General features: G+C 38.6%; 1 protein-coding gene across 1 annotated transcript; it reads left to right on the top strand.

Moving 5' to 3' along the window:
- The first annotated feature begins 4,988 nt into the window (after positions 1 to 4,988).
- Positions 4,989 to 9,483, top strand: LOC140226219 (galactosylceramide sulfotransferase-like). Its single transcript, XM_072306707.1, has 3 exons — positions 4,989 to 5,078; positions 6,305 to 6,411; positions 8,325 to 9,483. Exons 1-3 carry the CDS (start codon positions 4,989 to 4,991, stop codon positions 9,481 to 9,483), a joined length of 1,356 nt encoding a protein of 451 aa, XP_072162808.1.
- Positions 9,484 to 16,811: the final 7,328 nt, after the last annotated feature.

Here is a 16,811-nt window from a genome sequence, read left to right as displayed (position 1 = left end):
GCGCGACGGGTCTGACACTGACACGACAGTTATCAACCAACACAATTAACCCGTTCCAGAAGGGAATCTGGTGGCCTGCGTATTAAGCCTATGGAGATATCAGAATTCAGTATGGAATGGGTTAGGTTGAACTGATCAGAGTACGATCCGATACACGAGTCGTGGATGGGTGGCCGGAAGCAACAAACTTTGCTTCCGACGAGTGCCCGATGAGAGGAAATGTCTGTGGAATGAGGGCATTAGTCGCAGTATTATTGAACCACATATGAAGAGTTTATTTGCAAAAGGGGCTAGATCCACTTTCAGTACTTTAGAGAAAAATTGGTTTGTTTGTAAGAATTTGTACACAAGTATATGGGAAATCAAAATCCAATTTTGCAATTATTTCTATTCAAATAGTTGTCTGGAGTTGAAATTTTCACTGTAAATGACTCAAATGGTATTCTGTGCAGTGATGCTTATAACTCAATTTTCATCAAGAATGGATCTAACCCCTCTTGCAAATAAGCTCTTCATATATAAGTTATGCACGGTGTACAGGGAATGGTGCATTCGAATATATCATTGATTATATGCTGCGGCAACAATATTGACAGATGAAGCTACAGGCAAAATCTTGATTTGTAAATTGTTGTGTTTTTTTTGTGTGTGTGTGTGTGCGTGGGGGGTGGCGTCTACGAGTAATCTCAAACGAAAAAAGAATGTAGATATTCTCTTGGCTGTAAGTGATGAACAGGGTATGATGAATCAACACAGATCACATAAATGTTTTTGGTTTACAGTTCCTTTAAAGGGATAGTACAGTATTGGTGGAAATGATAATTGGGCATTTAAGTTTTTGCGAGATACCAAGAAAACACTTATGAAATAGTACCGAGCATACCACTATAAGAGGAATTCAAAGTTTATTTGATGAAAATCCGGTTTGGAATGACTGAAACATCCAAAACAATGGAAAACAAGACGATCGTAATAAAATATGGGTCCCACACTCTTTATTAGAATCGCTCTGTTTTGGATATCTCATTTTCATCAAATAAACGTTGAATTCCTCATGCTCATTCCTCATTACATGCTCTTTCATATTTCATGAGAGGTTTCTCATTTTCTCACCAAAAAATGTTAGAAACCTGAAATTAGGTCTCAACCAAAACTATACAATCCCTTTAATGTTTTGAGAAATCGGTGATTAATCATTTTGGAGAGCAATGGTGAGGCACAATGCATGGTTGAATAATGTAGGCGGGGCCCGGTGCGCTGTCAGCGCCTGGATCCGCCACTGCGGTGTATAACGTGTAATCATGCATAACTATCTTGCTCTTCCGTTATCATGATATTTCGTGCATCATATACATGTACATGATATAAGAACGGGAGAGTGTTGTAACAGGACAAATTGCTTCAAAAGATCATTGTCAGCAACATACACAGAACAGAGATATCGGATTGGTACAGTGGGAAAGACGTTGAGACACTTTGAATGAAAGTAATATATACAGATAACAGAAAAGAATGTCATTGCACTCGGGTTGGTGTAACTCTTCAATAAATGCTGAGTTTAAAGAAAGTCCTTAATCAGAATTTGTTAATACTAGTGTTCTCCCAAGATCACACTAAAGCCATTATGTTTGTGCCAAAGCCATGTTCATACCTGCGAATTTCCATGTGTGGATATGCAGGTAAACATTGCGACTTCGATGTACGTGTACTGTATTACATCACCTTCGATAATTCTCCTTGAGGTGAAGTCTCGTCCACAATAACACTCGTGTATAGGGTGCAGCACTAAATATTTTCCTACAGTAGTACTCCTCTGCCGGTTGTGATGTCCAATTATCATGTTCATAGGGGGAGGTGTTTTGTTGATATTTTGTTCTGGATGCATTGCTAGTGGCGGATTCCAAAGGTTCCCCTTTATTTTTTTTTTTTGTTAAAACAAAAAAAAAAACAAAGAAAAAAGAAAGGGTCGCATACGCCCCTTTAATTTTATAAAGCCCCCCCCCCCCCCCCTTCGCCCTTTACGGAATCCCTGGATCCGCCCCTGATTCCTCATCACACAAAATGGGCTGGTTAGCTACAGTGTGTCTCAATTTGGCGTTTTTCATTGAATATTCACTTTCCGTACGCTTGAATAACCTTTCGAAATGTATTTTTTACGTGTGCCCGGGTCACAGTTTCCCAGAATATAGCTGCATATGTTTGTGGCCCTTATTGAAAAAAAAAAAGTCTCCGTGGGTAAAGAAAAAAAATCAAGAGAACAACTACTGTAAATGCATTCACAAACGGAATGTATCCTTGACCTGCACCCGACATAATAAACAGTCAGGGAGACTACCTATTTTGAGGGAAGATTGAAATCCCCCCAAAGAGGGAACATTGAACCGCGAGCAGATGTTACGTAACGGAGCGACGCGATATGGTCAGAGCGAACCGTTACAGATGTTCTTTTTCCAGTCGCTATGAGAATAATTCACCAAGAGGGAGAGAGAGAAACACATGTACACACACGCGAGCGTACACACACGGAGGGTCATCCGCATCGAGTTGGAGGACGGATCGTTGTGTGTAGCTATTTTTAGCGCTCCTCTCTCTCCCCCTCTCTCCTCCATCGTTCTGTTGCTGCGTACCCGTGATCAGTGATGATGCTGATAAGCAAAATCCCCAATCACTTAAAGGGACTGTACAGTACTGGTTGAGGTAGAGATTCATGTTTTGAACATTCCTAAGTGAGATAATGAAAAGCCTCCTGTGAAATATGAAAGAGCATGTAATTTTAAGAAGGATTCAACGTTTATTTGATGAAAATTGGTTTTCAAATGGCTGAGATATCCAAAAAAGTTCTAATAATAAAAGGCGACATGCCCCAACTTTATTAGTATCTCTTTGTTTCACCTTGTTTTTGGATATCTCAGCCATTTCAAAACCGATTTTCATTGAATAAACTTTTGATACCCCTTAGAACTGCATGCTCTTTGACATCTCATAGAGCGGTTTCTGAATATCTCACAAAACGTTAAAAGCTAAATCTTTACCTCGACCAGAACTGTACACACCCTTTAAACATGTAGTACCTTTCGCGACCCCCAGAAAAGGCAGAAAAGACAAAACAACAAGTGAACTGACCATACACATCGACATTGTGTTGTTGGAAGGCGGAGCATGGTCATGCAGACCTATGTTTTGATCGAAGTTAGAGCTCGAGGAAGAGACATGCAAGTTTGAAGAACAACAAAAACCTTCACAAGACAAGACTAATAGTGAGAGGTAATCATCATCTATTAACTCTATTTCAATTTCAACTATTTTAGTTAAAAGCATATGTGATTGTGATGTGTTGATCAAACATTTTTAGAGACAAAGTGAGGGTGGATGTCGCAATTATAGTTCCCTGGTTCATTACCGTGATAGTGTACGTGTGATGTTGCGATGATCTAGATGAGGTAACCTTGTGGTTGCATGAGGCTTGTAACTTTTCAACCAGTGAGCATGATCGCAAGAGAGCAAGAAAGTATGAGGACACTGATGGTCATTTAGCAAAAGAAAGAACCCCGGAGCTCCGGCGGTCCGCAGTTGACGTTCGACAGCTGTGCGAGAGCTCCAGCGATAACACTGTCATGCAACCGATTAGAACACCTACGGTGGCGGTGCCTTCCGTCTCTTGCTCTTTTCATTCGGACATTCCACAGAAATACGGGCAAACCAGGAGTTTAGGGGACCGGACTATCTAAGTACAATACCAGTTCTCACCAACTCTTGATCATTTGACGAAAAAATAACTGAATTGTTCATAGAAATATCGGCAAAAGCATGACAGGCTACCACAATTCCCATAGACGTTGAAGCTCAGCGGTAACAGCGCTCATGTACGCACGGTATACGTGCGTGCACTGTGTTAACGCGATTCATTGCATAGCGCATTGCAGACACACACACAGTCCGTCCCAGTGTTTCGTTGAATAATCGCTGCAAAATAAGAACGCCTTGAAAGAAACTATGACACGGAGATTCAAAAAATACACTTTGGATCCGCGTTTTCATCCTTCAATTACAAATTTTCCTCACTATATGTGAATATTGATTTTTGGAGGAGATAAACTTTATTTGTTCATCTTTCATTGGGTGAAATTTCAATATCAACATTAAATGAGGATTTTTTATGGTGAATTTTTAAAGACATGCATGTCAAAACGATGCAGTGATAGCCATTGACTTTGTACGCGTCGAGCTTCGGCCAGAGACTGCGGAAAGGTCATGAATAGTTCATTGAGTCCAACTTTCCCGATTATTCGCGAATATCTCCATTCCCTAAAAATCGGCTGTCTCCCTGACTGATAAAACGGTCGGTATTTTAGTACAGTGATATCCATCAGTAGCTTTGAAGAAAAAAAAAAACGGCCGTTGATTAAGAAAAACAAAGTAAGAAGACAGTTGCACTTCCTCTCAATAGGCGCGGTCAGACTGGCAAAAGATCGCGAAGTTTAAGATCGCGATCTTTAAGATCTCGAAGTTTTGCCAGTGTGACCGCAAACTTCCAGCGAAACTTCCCGCGAAACTTCTCGATCTGTTTGCGGGCGGTGCCTCCGAAGCGCGAGGCCATTGTCATGTACAGATGTGCATTGTTACGTCACAATCACTAGCCATCGGACGGCGCATTCTTGCTTGCGCGCGTACCAATGGCCCAAACTTCGCGATTTTAAACTTCTCGATCTTTTGCCAGTCTGACCGCGCCTAATAACCTTCTAATGGGGACAAGCAATGATTTTGCTTTCAGGCGTGAACGTACTATACACTGCTTGTAGAAGCATTGTCAAGACGTATAAGGTATAAAGATGGTAATGTTGAAACCTGCAGTTTTACTTCGTTGTAACGAGAATTTCGTGATAACTGTATTCGTTATAACGAGAATGCACTGTACAGTCTGACATTACTTCGTGTCCATTTGATACCAAAAAGGACTGGGCTGTCTGAAGAACCGGTCAGTCTGGACGATGGACGTGAATCGGAGAATGAGGCTGACGGCCACCCCGCCAGTGGCGCGGATCCAAGTGAAGCCTGTTGGGAACCATAACAAAAACATTGTAAGAGTTACGGCACATTCCTTTGGCTATTTTCATAAGCACTCCTTGGTAGTCATTGCATATATATATCATATATATATATATATATATATATATATATATATATATATATGTATATATATATATAAGTATATATATATATATATGTATATATATATATGTATATATATATATATATATATATGAAGAGCTTTCAACGGAAAGGCGCTAAATCCATTGAAAAATAATGGATTTAGCCATATGTTAGCGCCTTTTGAGAGCAAGCTATACATATGAAGAGATTTATCGCAAAATGAGCTAAGCGGCATTTTTAAACATAAGTTCATTATCATATAGAGCAAAATTAAACCTATCCAGTAATACCTCACTTGTTACATAACAGTAAATATTCCAAGAGTTATGATTAAAAAATCTTGTATTTTCTTATGATTTTTTTTTTGTTCTTAGCACTTTTAATCAGAAACATCTCTGTTCAACAAGAATGGATTGAGCTCGTTTTGCGATAAACACTCTTTGTAAAACCATCTGATAACTATGGATCCATTCAGGGGGACATTCATTATGCTCATAATCATCAAAGACACATATCACCTTAGGGAGACAATTTGTGTCTCCTTAACGTTTTCCACTACCATTCATGTTTTCCTTCTAACATTGCTTATCCACACAATGTCTCCTTAAAGCTGGATTCAGAGTTATGAATTGAAATAGAATACAGGGCAATCGGATGAATAGACTCAAGTGGTGATGTAACATCCTTTATAGATATTACATACACGGATGTTCGAATTCCTTCAACCATTTCATTCTGTTTTATTTTGAACGTATATTATGCCTTAAATTATATAGTTGGATGGAGATAATGAAAACGGCATTCAAAGATGCATAGTGTACGAAGCGACGAACATAACGACTATAATTATACGAATATACAAATGTAGAAAATTCATCTCAACCAAGCAGATATCACGCTATAAATACAATATAGAATATTATGATTATGATAAAATGACCAGGGGAAATGCATTAATACCAATACAGTTTACATAACATCTCTTTTTATGTTTATTTGTGTAGCAAATTTAGTGTAAGAAGAGCGTATTGTAAATGATTATCAATGGAAATATATTTGTGTTTGTGCTGACAAAATTATTTCTATCCAAAACATGAGTTTCAATAATCACTATTGGGATATCTTTGTTTTCCTCTAATTCTATTTTTTCCAGCAATACCTCCTTGTGTTCGTTCTCCTCTTGTCGGTTTTTATCGTTATGGCGTCGCAAAATATGATCACTCTGTCCGTGACATTCTCTTCGTTGGATCGACCGCAAAGGTATGTGACGTCACCAAATATGTTACCCGTGGCTCGATATTTTACCGGTGGCCCTGTAGCCGGCGGGACCACTAAAATTTGATGTCGGCCCCCAAATTTAATAAAAGTTTAATTTTTTGCTGACCCGACCCGGCTATAACTAACATTGATAATTGTTATTTTCTACCTAATTGTTTACAGTAAATACATTTCTTTCTCGGGAAACAACAAAATAAATTTTAAAGATTTTATAGTGACATTATTTAAGTTTTTTTTCTCCTTTTAATTCTTATGAATCAAGAAGACTTTAAACTTTATCATTAATAACAAAGTGGGCTTGTATTTTGAATGGATTTGGGAAGGAGCTGTTAACCATCAGCTGCTAACTAACTAACTTTCTAGGTAGTTAGACAGACTGGTATAGACAGATAGATAGATAGATTGATAGATAGATTGATTGATAGATAGATTGATAGATAGATAGATTGATAGATTGATAGATAGATAGATAGATTGATAGATTGATTGATAGATAGATTGATAGATAGATTGATTGATAGATAGATAGATTGATTGATAGATAGATTGATAGATAGATAGGATTGATAGATAGATTGATAGATAGATAGATAGATTGATAGATTGATTGATAGATAGATTGATAGATAGATTGATAGATAGATTGATTGATAGATAGATAGATTGATTGATAGATTGATTGATAGATAGATAGATAGATTGATAGATAGATTGATAGATAGATAGATTGATAGATAGATTGATTGATAGATAGATAGATTGATTGATAGATAGATAGATTGATAGATAGATTGATTGATAGATAGATTGATAGATAGATTGATTGATAGATAGATCAGTGCAATCATGCTACTTGTATTGCAGGGTGCATACGCGTCACGTGTTCCATGTGACTCGTTTAAGGCCTCGGCACGCCTAGCACGGTAACGGCAACCCACCGTTTTTGTTTGTTTGTTTGTTTTGCTGCAAAGCACCAAAAGGAACCATGTTTGGTTTTGTCACAATATCACTTCTCCGCTAGAAATGATTTTGTTACAAAATAAATCTTCAACTGGTGTTAATGTTGCTCTTGATTGTGACATACGAATAAGATGTTGGGTGATTTTTTAACCGAATTATTTATTTTCTTTTTTTAAAGAGAACCAGTTACGATTCCTTTTGGCGCACTGCAGTAAAAAACAAACAAACAAATAAACAAGAAACCGGACCGTTGTCAGGCCTTTATACTAATTCTTTATACTTTATACTAAATCAGGCCTTTATACTAATTAGCCATAAACCACTACCTAAATAGCCCTATACTGTACATTATGACAGGATTCATTCTTTAAATTCATGCCGATGATTTGAACATGGCGTGAATGGACATACCTTTTATGTGACCTTATCGCTGCAAACAGACATGTATAATCAATGCGACTTGAGCGAACGAATTTTCATTTGTTACGATCCCTTCCGTCACACACTGGCGAAGTTCAATTTCTGGAGATAAATCTATACTGTCATATTTGCTTTTTCCCCTCTGTGCTGGTAAGTGCCTGTATGCAACGTCACTCAAAGTTTTACGTTTCCTGATAATATGATTTACGGTAATGGAAAGAGTTCAGTTGACCAAAGGGTATTTCTTTGATTGGTTTCTTCTACAAAATGGTAATAATGATAGCTAGAAAACTGGAAAACATAGTGAATGTAAAATGTGACGTACCTCCACCGTGCTCTCCATCACTTTCTGTACTTCGTCAGTTTCGAGACATTCCGATGTTTCCATTCAAAAGGACTTTAAAATCAAATGAAATGAATGATAATGACAATAACACCAATCTTTTATTTACATAATATATTCTTCCGCACTGCAAAAGCTACATTTTCCCTTTGTTCCTTGTTCTTTTCTGTAGATTCCCTGGGAGGACTCTAAATTTAAGTTTCGGTAAAAACGACGACACTTCTGACAAATCGAATTCAACGAAAGACTTGCACGCGGCCATTGTCAGTGTAAATGAAACCCACGTGGCCAGGGTTGAGCAGTCAGGCGACCAACTAACTTGCCGGCCGAGACGTAACATAGCTTTCATCAAGACGCACAAAACAGGAAGTACAACCCTGGCCTCCATCCTGAATCGCTTCGCGCTGAACCACGTGCTCTCCTGCCTCGCATACCGGGGCGACCCGCTGCGCGGTCACATAAGACTCGATATCCTCCACAAGGGATCCAGCAGGAGGTTCCTACCGCCGCTAGGCGTGAAAGTGGGCGACTACGCGCACTACAGGGGTTACAACGTACTGACCGTCCACGTGCGGTTGCAGCCGAAGATTCTGGACTATTTCATGGCGAAGGGTACGAAGTACATTACAATCCTCCGCGAGCCGAGCTCGCATTTTGAGTCAGCGTTCTTCTACTTCAGAGCAGCGAAGTCACTCTTTTCAAAAGGAGACAAGCAATCTAACTTGATCAAATTCTCCAAGTCTCCTCTGACCTACTGGAACAAACTACCGTCCATGTCGTCGAAAAAAATATACACCCGCAACGGACAAATCTTTGACTTAACACTCGATCGCAGGATTCATACGAATCGGAAAGTCGTGGAGTCCATCATAAACTATTTGTCTAAGAAAATGAGCCTGGTACTTATAATGGAATACATGGATGAGTCACTCCTGCTCCTAAAGAAGTTAATGTGTTGGAGTTACGAGGACATCTCTTACGTAGTGAAGAATAACCGTGTACGCACTTCCGGAATGTCGAATAGCGTACGCTCTTCCCTGCAATCCTGGAATTGGGCCGACACTCTTCTGTATGACCACTTTAACCGCACCCTGTGGAGGAAGATCGCCGAGTACGGACCGACTTTTCAAGAAGACCTCGCCACGTTCCGGAGCATTTTGTCACGTGATTACGACCGCTGCGTCGCGAAGCAAACACGAAACCCGAAAATGAGCAGAGTGGTGCGAACAAAACTCGCCGACAACTCGACCTATTGCCGCAACTTGGCGGGAAGTTCGTATAGGTTGTTCCATAATGTTTGGATGCGACAAATGCACAGGACGCGACACTAATTGCACAACGTCCATTTAACCAAAGTGCTTTCAGTATCATTAGGCAAAAAAAAAAAAAAAAAAAAAAAATTGTTGCATTGGCGTAACATGAGATTTTCAAATAGGGTCGGTCCGGCGGATTTTTTTTTTTTTTTTTTTTTTTTTTGCTACCTGCATTTTACGTGTAAAACTCGTGCTCAGCTCAGTAAACAGTTACAACTGCTGCACCGAATGTGCTGTGTTCATCTATTCTACAAATCATTTATGAGGCCGATATTATGGAATTATACCCCTTCACAGAATTTAAAGATGTTGAAATCCCTATCCTGAATGTTTTCGCTTCATATTTTACTATTTTGACTTAGATAAGATAGATGCAAATTGACCCATATGTACGATCTTTTCATCGCACACGGCGATCTCTATTACAGTCCCACATATACAGATTCGTGTAAGTTCTCCACACAAGAAACCTATGGCAAAACTGTGCACAATACATCGCAGTCTGAATGCTACGTATACACTGAATAAATCTTGTTAGAGTACGTGTCCGTGTTGGAAACAGATGACGTACTGATCAAGGAAGGCTTATGCGAAGGCGCTAGATCTCTCCCTCGTACATCCGATATCCCCAGAGCCGTTTCCACTTCCAGGTTTGTGCGATCGCGATCGCAATCAACAAGATATTTGATATCGATAGCAAAAAAAAAAATAAAAAAACATGGGGTCGGCGGAATTTTTAGGGTCGGGCGGGTTACGCCAATGCAACAATTTTTTTTTTTTTTTTTTTTTTTTTGGGGGGGGGAGCTTTAGATTTTAGACGCGCGGACGTTCATAGGAAAAAAACATGTTCTGAGCGTGCGCAGTAGCGCGCGTAAAGTCAATCTATTTTTAGCTTGCGTCGCCTGAGTTTTTCACTACGCGTACTGGGCTATTTTCACGTCCGCACAGTTTGCGACGTAGAGAGCTTCTTCATGCACTGATTATATGGGGGCGCGATTTTGTTTTTTATACGTTGCGTCCCAGCGTAATCTAAAGCTACTTTTCCACACGACGCAGGGAGAGGAGAACGTCCAGCGCAAGCGTCGGCTCAAACGTCCGCGCGTCAAAATCTAAAGCTCCCTATTATTCTCTGTGAGTTCAGTTGAGTATTAACAAGTTGTCTCTTCCAGTCAGAGGCAAGTCGACGCAGTTTTTATCTCTGAGTTCTAGAGATCTACTTCTAGAATAATGACAGTGTGAGTATTGTGATATCTATCTATATGCTTCGAGTTCAGATTGGCACAGAAATACAGCTTTGTACACTCTGTTCGAGGTCCTTGGCACAGTATGGGTTAATGTAGGTGCTAAGAAAATTTCTTGCATTGATGGCCCCAAGGTTGGCAAATTTAGTCACCATAAGGGCCAAAATTTAAGAGTGTGCATCAGAGACAAATTAATTTTGCGCTTCTTCGTTGTCTCATAAATGTCTTAGGTCCTATAAACTTAACAAAACTATAGTCATCCAATGAAAATATTGTCGACAAGAATCCATTAGATGTGGAACTGCAAATCATTCAAAATAATGGTTATTGAATAAAAGGGTGCAAAGGGCTGTCGCTCACAATTAATGGAGCTGCTTTAATAGTTGCTCGAACGCTGCTAGCTGCAAAGGTTCATATCACGAGGATTATATATATATATATATATATATATATATATATATATATATATATATATATACATATACATACCTACCTAGATGTTGCAAGTTGACACTATCTGATAAGAGGAAGTCAAAAGTTTGCCCGGAGAAAGCCGAAGGTTTGTCGGTTCAGGCTACCAGATCTAAGTATTACGCTTTGAAGAGAACCCGGACCAGTTGCAAAAAAAAAAAAAAAAAGGTTGAAAACAATGGGCAAAAGGTAAGAAGCATAACAGTGGATTTTTTTTTTTGACAGTTGGATAAAGATTGTGGAAGTTATTTGAAATTCTAAGATTTCGCTAATTTTCACTCAACACTCCCCAACAGTCAATATGACATGAAAGTGAATGTCTTATACCATCCTCCTTCAACATCCAGTGTAGATCGGGGTTTTTTTTAATCTTGTTGTTATTGTTCTTGTTGTTGTGTTGGGGTTTTTTTTCTTGTTGAAACGCAATTGTGATCAAGTCTGAAATCCTATTGTATTTGACTGGTCATTATTTTAAAGTTATTCATCCTGGGATAACATTATGACGGAAAATTGCATTTTCGTCAGGTGTTTTTTTTTTCACAGTCAATGGAAAGTTGTGAATAAACGACAGTATCAGCCCACCAACTGTCATAGTATAAATTGCTCGAGAACTGTTTTGCAGTAATTAACGAAACTTCACAATTTTACCAATTTCTCCAATTTCTATTCGATTTTCATGAAAATGATGTTCGCTGTTGTGCTTAAAAGGGTTGCCAATTTGTTCAAATTGATTGGTAACTGACTAAGAATTCCCGTTTAAAGGACAAGTTCGCCTTCATAAACATTAGGAATGAGAGAACGCAGCAATATTAGTAGAACACATCAGTGAAAGTTTGAGGAAAATTGGACAATCGATGCAAAAGTTATGAATTTTTAAAATTTTTGTGTTGGAACCGCTGGATGAGGAGACTACTATAGCTTATGAGTCATATGCGTACAACAGTATAAAGAAAATGTAAAGAAAATTCAACATTTTCACCTTTTTCGCATAATAAAAGAGCACTTGACTTGCCTCTTTCTAGGGGCAGGGGGAATAATTATTACCCATAACATATGTCAGTAACGAGTCAAGGGAATGTGTACTTTTTTTTTTCAAAAGATGAAATTCTGTGAAATTCTATTTATATTTTCCTTATATTGTTGTACGCATGTGACATCTAAGTTATTCATACACTGTGGGTAGTCTTCTCATCCAGCGGTTACTGCACAAAAACTTCAAAAATTCATAACTTTTGAACGGATTGTCCGATTTTCCTCAAACTTTCAATGATGTGTTCTACTAATATTGCTACATTCTCTCAATCCTTATGTTTATGAAGGTGAACTTGTCCTTTAAACTATTTCAAATGGGAAATATTATATTTCTTATGCCTCCGCAAAGAAGTATCGCCATTGCCATTGTTTTCGGGACGTCCATCCGTCCGCAATCGATTTCGTGGACTACGTAACTTAAGCACCGTTTGAGGTATCCAAATGAAACGTGGCATACTGTAAAAGTGGAAATTTTCGCGGTGTTGAAATTTTCGCGCATTTCGCGCAACAAGAAACTAGCGTGAAAGTAAAAGCACGCGAATATTTTTGCTTGCCATATGTTCCTGTGTGTGATGTCTTGATTCCGCGGAATTAAAAACACGCGAAATTCTCCTGACCCGGCCAAGCGCGAAAAATGAGTCGCGCGAAGTCCACTTTTACAGTAATTATGTATATATATATGAGAGGATGAAGCTGTGCCTATAAATTTTTGGGCGTACATGCTCAAGGTCAAAGGTCATAGGTAACGGTCAAAATAATACAAACATTTCACTATTTCCCCCATACCTCTGCAATGCCTCAATGTATTTCAATGAAACTCATTATATAAATGTATAACCAAATACAGATTCTCTAGGAAACGGTCAAAGGTCAAGTGAAAATGGTAAAATTTCACTTTTTTAAGCAATATTTTGGAAATGGCTCAAAGGTATCTTCGTGAAACTTCGTACGCCTACATAATTGGATGTTTTCGGTAATGAGGTCAAAGGTCTAGGGTCAAAGGTCACCTTGAAATGCTAAAACTGTACTATAATATTATACTAGCATTTTATGCTGAAATTACATTTTTTTCTCCACTCCCTGGAAATTACTGAATGTATCATACTCTGTGAGCCCTAATCAAACTTAGTACGTGCGTAAACATACGTATTATCACACACTGATTATGTAAGAAGAGTTGTAATATTTTCTACAATTTTTTTCTAATCATTTGATGGTGTATCTACATATCGTACTATCTAATAATATAATTTCACTTTATCAAATATTATTTAGAGACCCACAGGGTGTCTTGGTTTACTTAAAAAAAAAAAATAATTCATTCCAGAAACATATTGTCTGATTCTTTGCACCTCTGTCGAATTCTTTATGAATTTGACTTATCAAGATATTACTTGAAATACATATTGCGGTCTTTTTAGGTAGAGGATACGTGTCATTAACCTTGACAAAAAGAACTCCCTGTTTTTATAGAGCCGCTCACGACAGAATCAAATAAAATGTATTCAAATTTTATTTTCACTGATTCCTAGATTCAATCGCAATTGTTATCCCTGTATTATATACGCGAAGGGAATCGTGAATGACACATTTTCATTTCTGTGTTTACTACCATAGCTAATTGTAAGAAAACACTCGAAAACCGTTTGCGTCGTGTGTAAAGCTATGGCGGGATTTCGAAGGTGAATAATTATATTCACCGTCACAACCCAATAAATATACTTATAAATTCCACTGCATCTTAAATACGGAAACATGTAAGTGTCATTCGACCTGCCGACATGGCGTGACACTTCATCTTGTCAAGTCGGCTTAATATTCTTATCATGTCTACATGTCAAGACATGTAACTCACCACGTCGACTTATCACATTTAACAAATCGACATGGCGATATAGCTGATATTATCTTACCAAGTCGACTTCCTGAAGTATGTATGTCAACATGGCGACATACACTCTCTCTTGTTATGTAAACTCTTATTGTTTCGACTTATTAAAGTTGATAAGTTGACATGGTGAGTAACATGATATCTTGACATGTCGACATAATAAGAATAAAGTTGGCTTGCCAAGATGAAGCTATCTCGCCATGTCGTCAAGTTTGGCACTTAGAAGCTTCCGTAGCTTCTCTATTCGGCAAATTTCGACAATGTATTCGGTGCAACCGCTTGCTACTATCCAATGAATACGTGCTAAAGGACAATCTTTGCATGCATGCGTCCTGGAAAATATTGCTCTGCCTGTATAGGACCTACTCGAGGCTGGGAAACATGTTAAGCTTTCTCCATTCGTTGTCACTTAATACCTTTAGTTCTGGCGATCTTCACAAGGAAAGTTAATAGAGAAGGCATAGGGGTCCACATTCCGCGCCAGATGTATCTAACAGACATGGGGGGGGGGGGGTGGGATGAGGGCGACCCGCACGCTGTACGCTAATCAGTGAGAAAGTCAACTCCATGTTCGGTTAACAGTGATGTGGTCAGCAAAATTAAGTCTCATGAAAGTCAGACCCATCAAAACATTCAAAAATTCTCAAAGTTGATGTGCTATACCCTGAAATAGTGATGTTGGTTTTCCACACTCGCCAATTCGAATTACATTAGGTGATGATTGTCTTCCTTCAGAAATCTCAAATTGTCTTGAGATTGTCACCGATATCGATTTCATATTGTCACTGATATCGATTTCAGTTTACAATTGATTAATATTCTTGGCAAATCTCAGTACATGTATTTCTCAACAAACATTAATATCACGTTTCTGTTCAACAAACTGATGCGAACGTTTCAGATAATGACATTTGTATTCTCATCCAATTATAGCTGTGACAATAGCTACCAGTGGAGTGTTGATTCACAAAGCAAACGTTCCTATACAGCTATAGTAAGGCCGATACAATACATGTACGTGTGCAATATTCTATTATTCTTATTTTCATCTGGCAAGGTCAAATCAGTCTGTAGACTGAATTCTTTTGCGTGGCTTCTTTTGTGAGTGACGACACGATATTCACTCAGCCGGGTGCGAGGTGCTGAATATGTCAATGGTAATAAGCCAGTTCGGAGTTAGCTCATGGGCACATTGGTACGAATGACCTTTCTTTTTTCTCAGTTAGTTAGGGGCACTTCACTCGTTTTCAGAGCGACTTAATGCATAAGCTTTACGTAACAATTTATGGGATTCATCAATCCCGTTCAAACAAAGAATAAACTTGCGTAGACCAGATGAGCAGAATGATCTGTCAATTCACACTTGAGAAAGCATCCATTTCATTATTTTGCATTGGATGTACTGACAATCTCTTTCTATTGATATTGCCAAATACCACTTTTGCTGTCAGGTGGATGTGCTGGCAAGCGGCATTTATAAGGATTACATGAATAATCATTACATGACAGATGTTTATCCCAGTAAATTTAAAAACCAACATGCCTGTTGGTCCGAATGACCTTGTTTCTGCTCATGCGCAAAGTGGAACTCCGAACTGGCTTATTATAGACAACAAAGGAACGTGCATTTTGCCCGTGTTGTTCACGTGAAGTGATTCGCGTTAGGTGCGTGCGTCGATAGTTAAGTTTGTGTGTCCCTTTTGAAATCCTGAAAATTTGATTCTTTTCATGAACTTAATAACTCAGACCTTTCCTCAGATACATAACACTGGAAACTCCTTTATGATGGAGGGGGAACACATCATTGAAGATTTTCAGCGAATTTATGCGTACCCCGAAAAAAGAAAAATCCAACCGTTATCGTATCTCGAGACAGAGGGTACTTTTTCATTTTCTTTTTTAATGTAACACTGAGGTATATTACTGTAAGATTCTTAATAATGATTATGCTAGCAGACATTATTCTTTAACCATGCAAAATGTTGTGATGTTTGCAACTGCGATGTAAGACTATGAATAATTAAAAGTGTCCGCAGTACAATGCATGTATACATGCGTAAACGTACGTTTAGGGCCTGACGCGTCATGAGTCTTCTAATGTGAATCTTCTGTAATTACGTATTCTTTATATCGTTCTTTTCGTGAACTGTTGTGGTTTGCTCATCTGTAGTGACGGTGGTACATAAACTTTAAAAAAGAATCATAACTTTGGAACGGATTGTCCGATCTTCCTCAAATTTCAGCGATGTATTAATTAATGGATCCAACTAATATTGCTGCATTGACGCAACCCGCGCCCTCCATTCCTCTTTTAGTGCATAAAACTGTCAAATTCCAGGTATTTAAGCATAATAATACAAGTAAATCTCATACTTGTGGCTCTTGCTTCCACTAAGGTTGTCAAGTCTTGATAGAAGATCTTTGATGTAGATTGTCATAACGCAAATAAATCCGAGAAGAAAGAAAAATATACTGTAATGCCCTCCCATATTTGGTTTATCCTACAGGTAGGGCAGCTCTACTGCACGCGATAGAATGGCAGTGCATACTCTTCGAGGTAAAGAAAAAAGACAAAAGAACGATCGTGACTTCGATATGGTTCTGCAGGTTCACATGGTGTGTGTGTGTGTGTGTGTGTGTGTGTGTACACGTGTGCAGACTTAAGGCAGACTTACTGTTTCGATTGGGCTTATGGGTTCCAATGTGTGTGT

This window comes from Diadema setosum, chromosome 3, assembly GCF_964275005.1.
Source record: "Diadema setosum chromosome 3, eeDiaSeto1, whole genome shotgun sequence".
NCBI classification, from domain to species: Eukaryota; Metazoa; Echinodermata; class Echinoidea; order Diadematoida; family Diadematidae; genus Diadema; species Diadema setosum.
Note: the sequence above shows the minus strand (reverse complement) of the source record. Positions and strands in the feature narration are given on the sequence as shown.

Coding starts and splice junctions, on each gene's coding strand:
- LOC140226219 (XM_072306707.1), top strand. CDS start 4,989: ATGGACGTGAATCGGAGAATGAGGCTGACGGCCACCCCGCCAGTGGCG. Junction 5,079..6,304: donor GGAACCATAACAAAAACATT/GTAAGAGTTACG, acceptor TATTTTTTCCAG/CAATACCTCCTTGTGTTCGT. Junction 6,412..8,324: donor TCGTTGGATCGACCGCAAAG/GTATGTGACGTC, acceptor TCTTTTCTGTAG/ATTCCCTGGGAGGACTCTAA.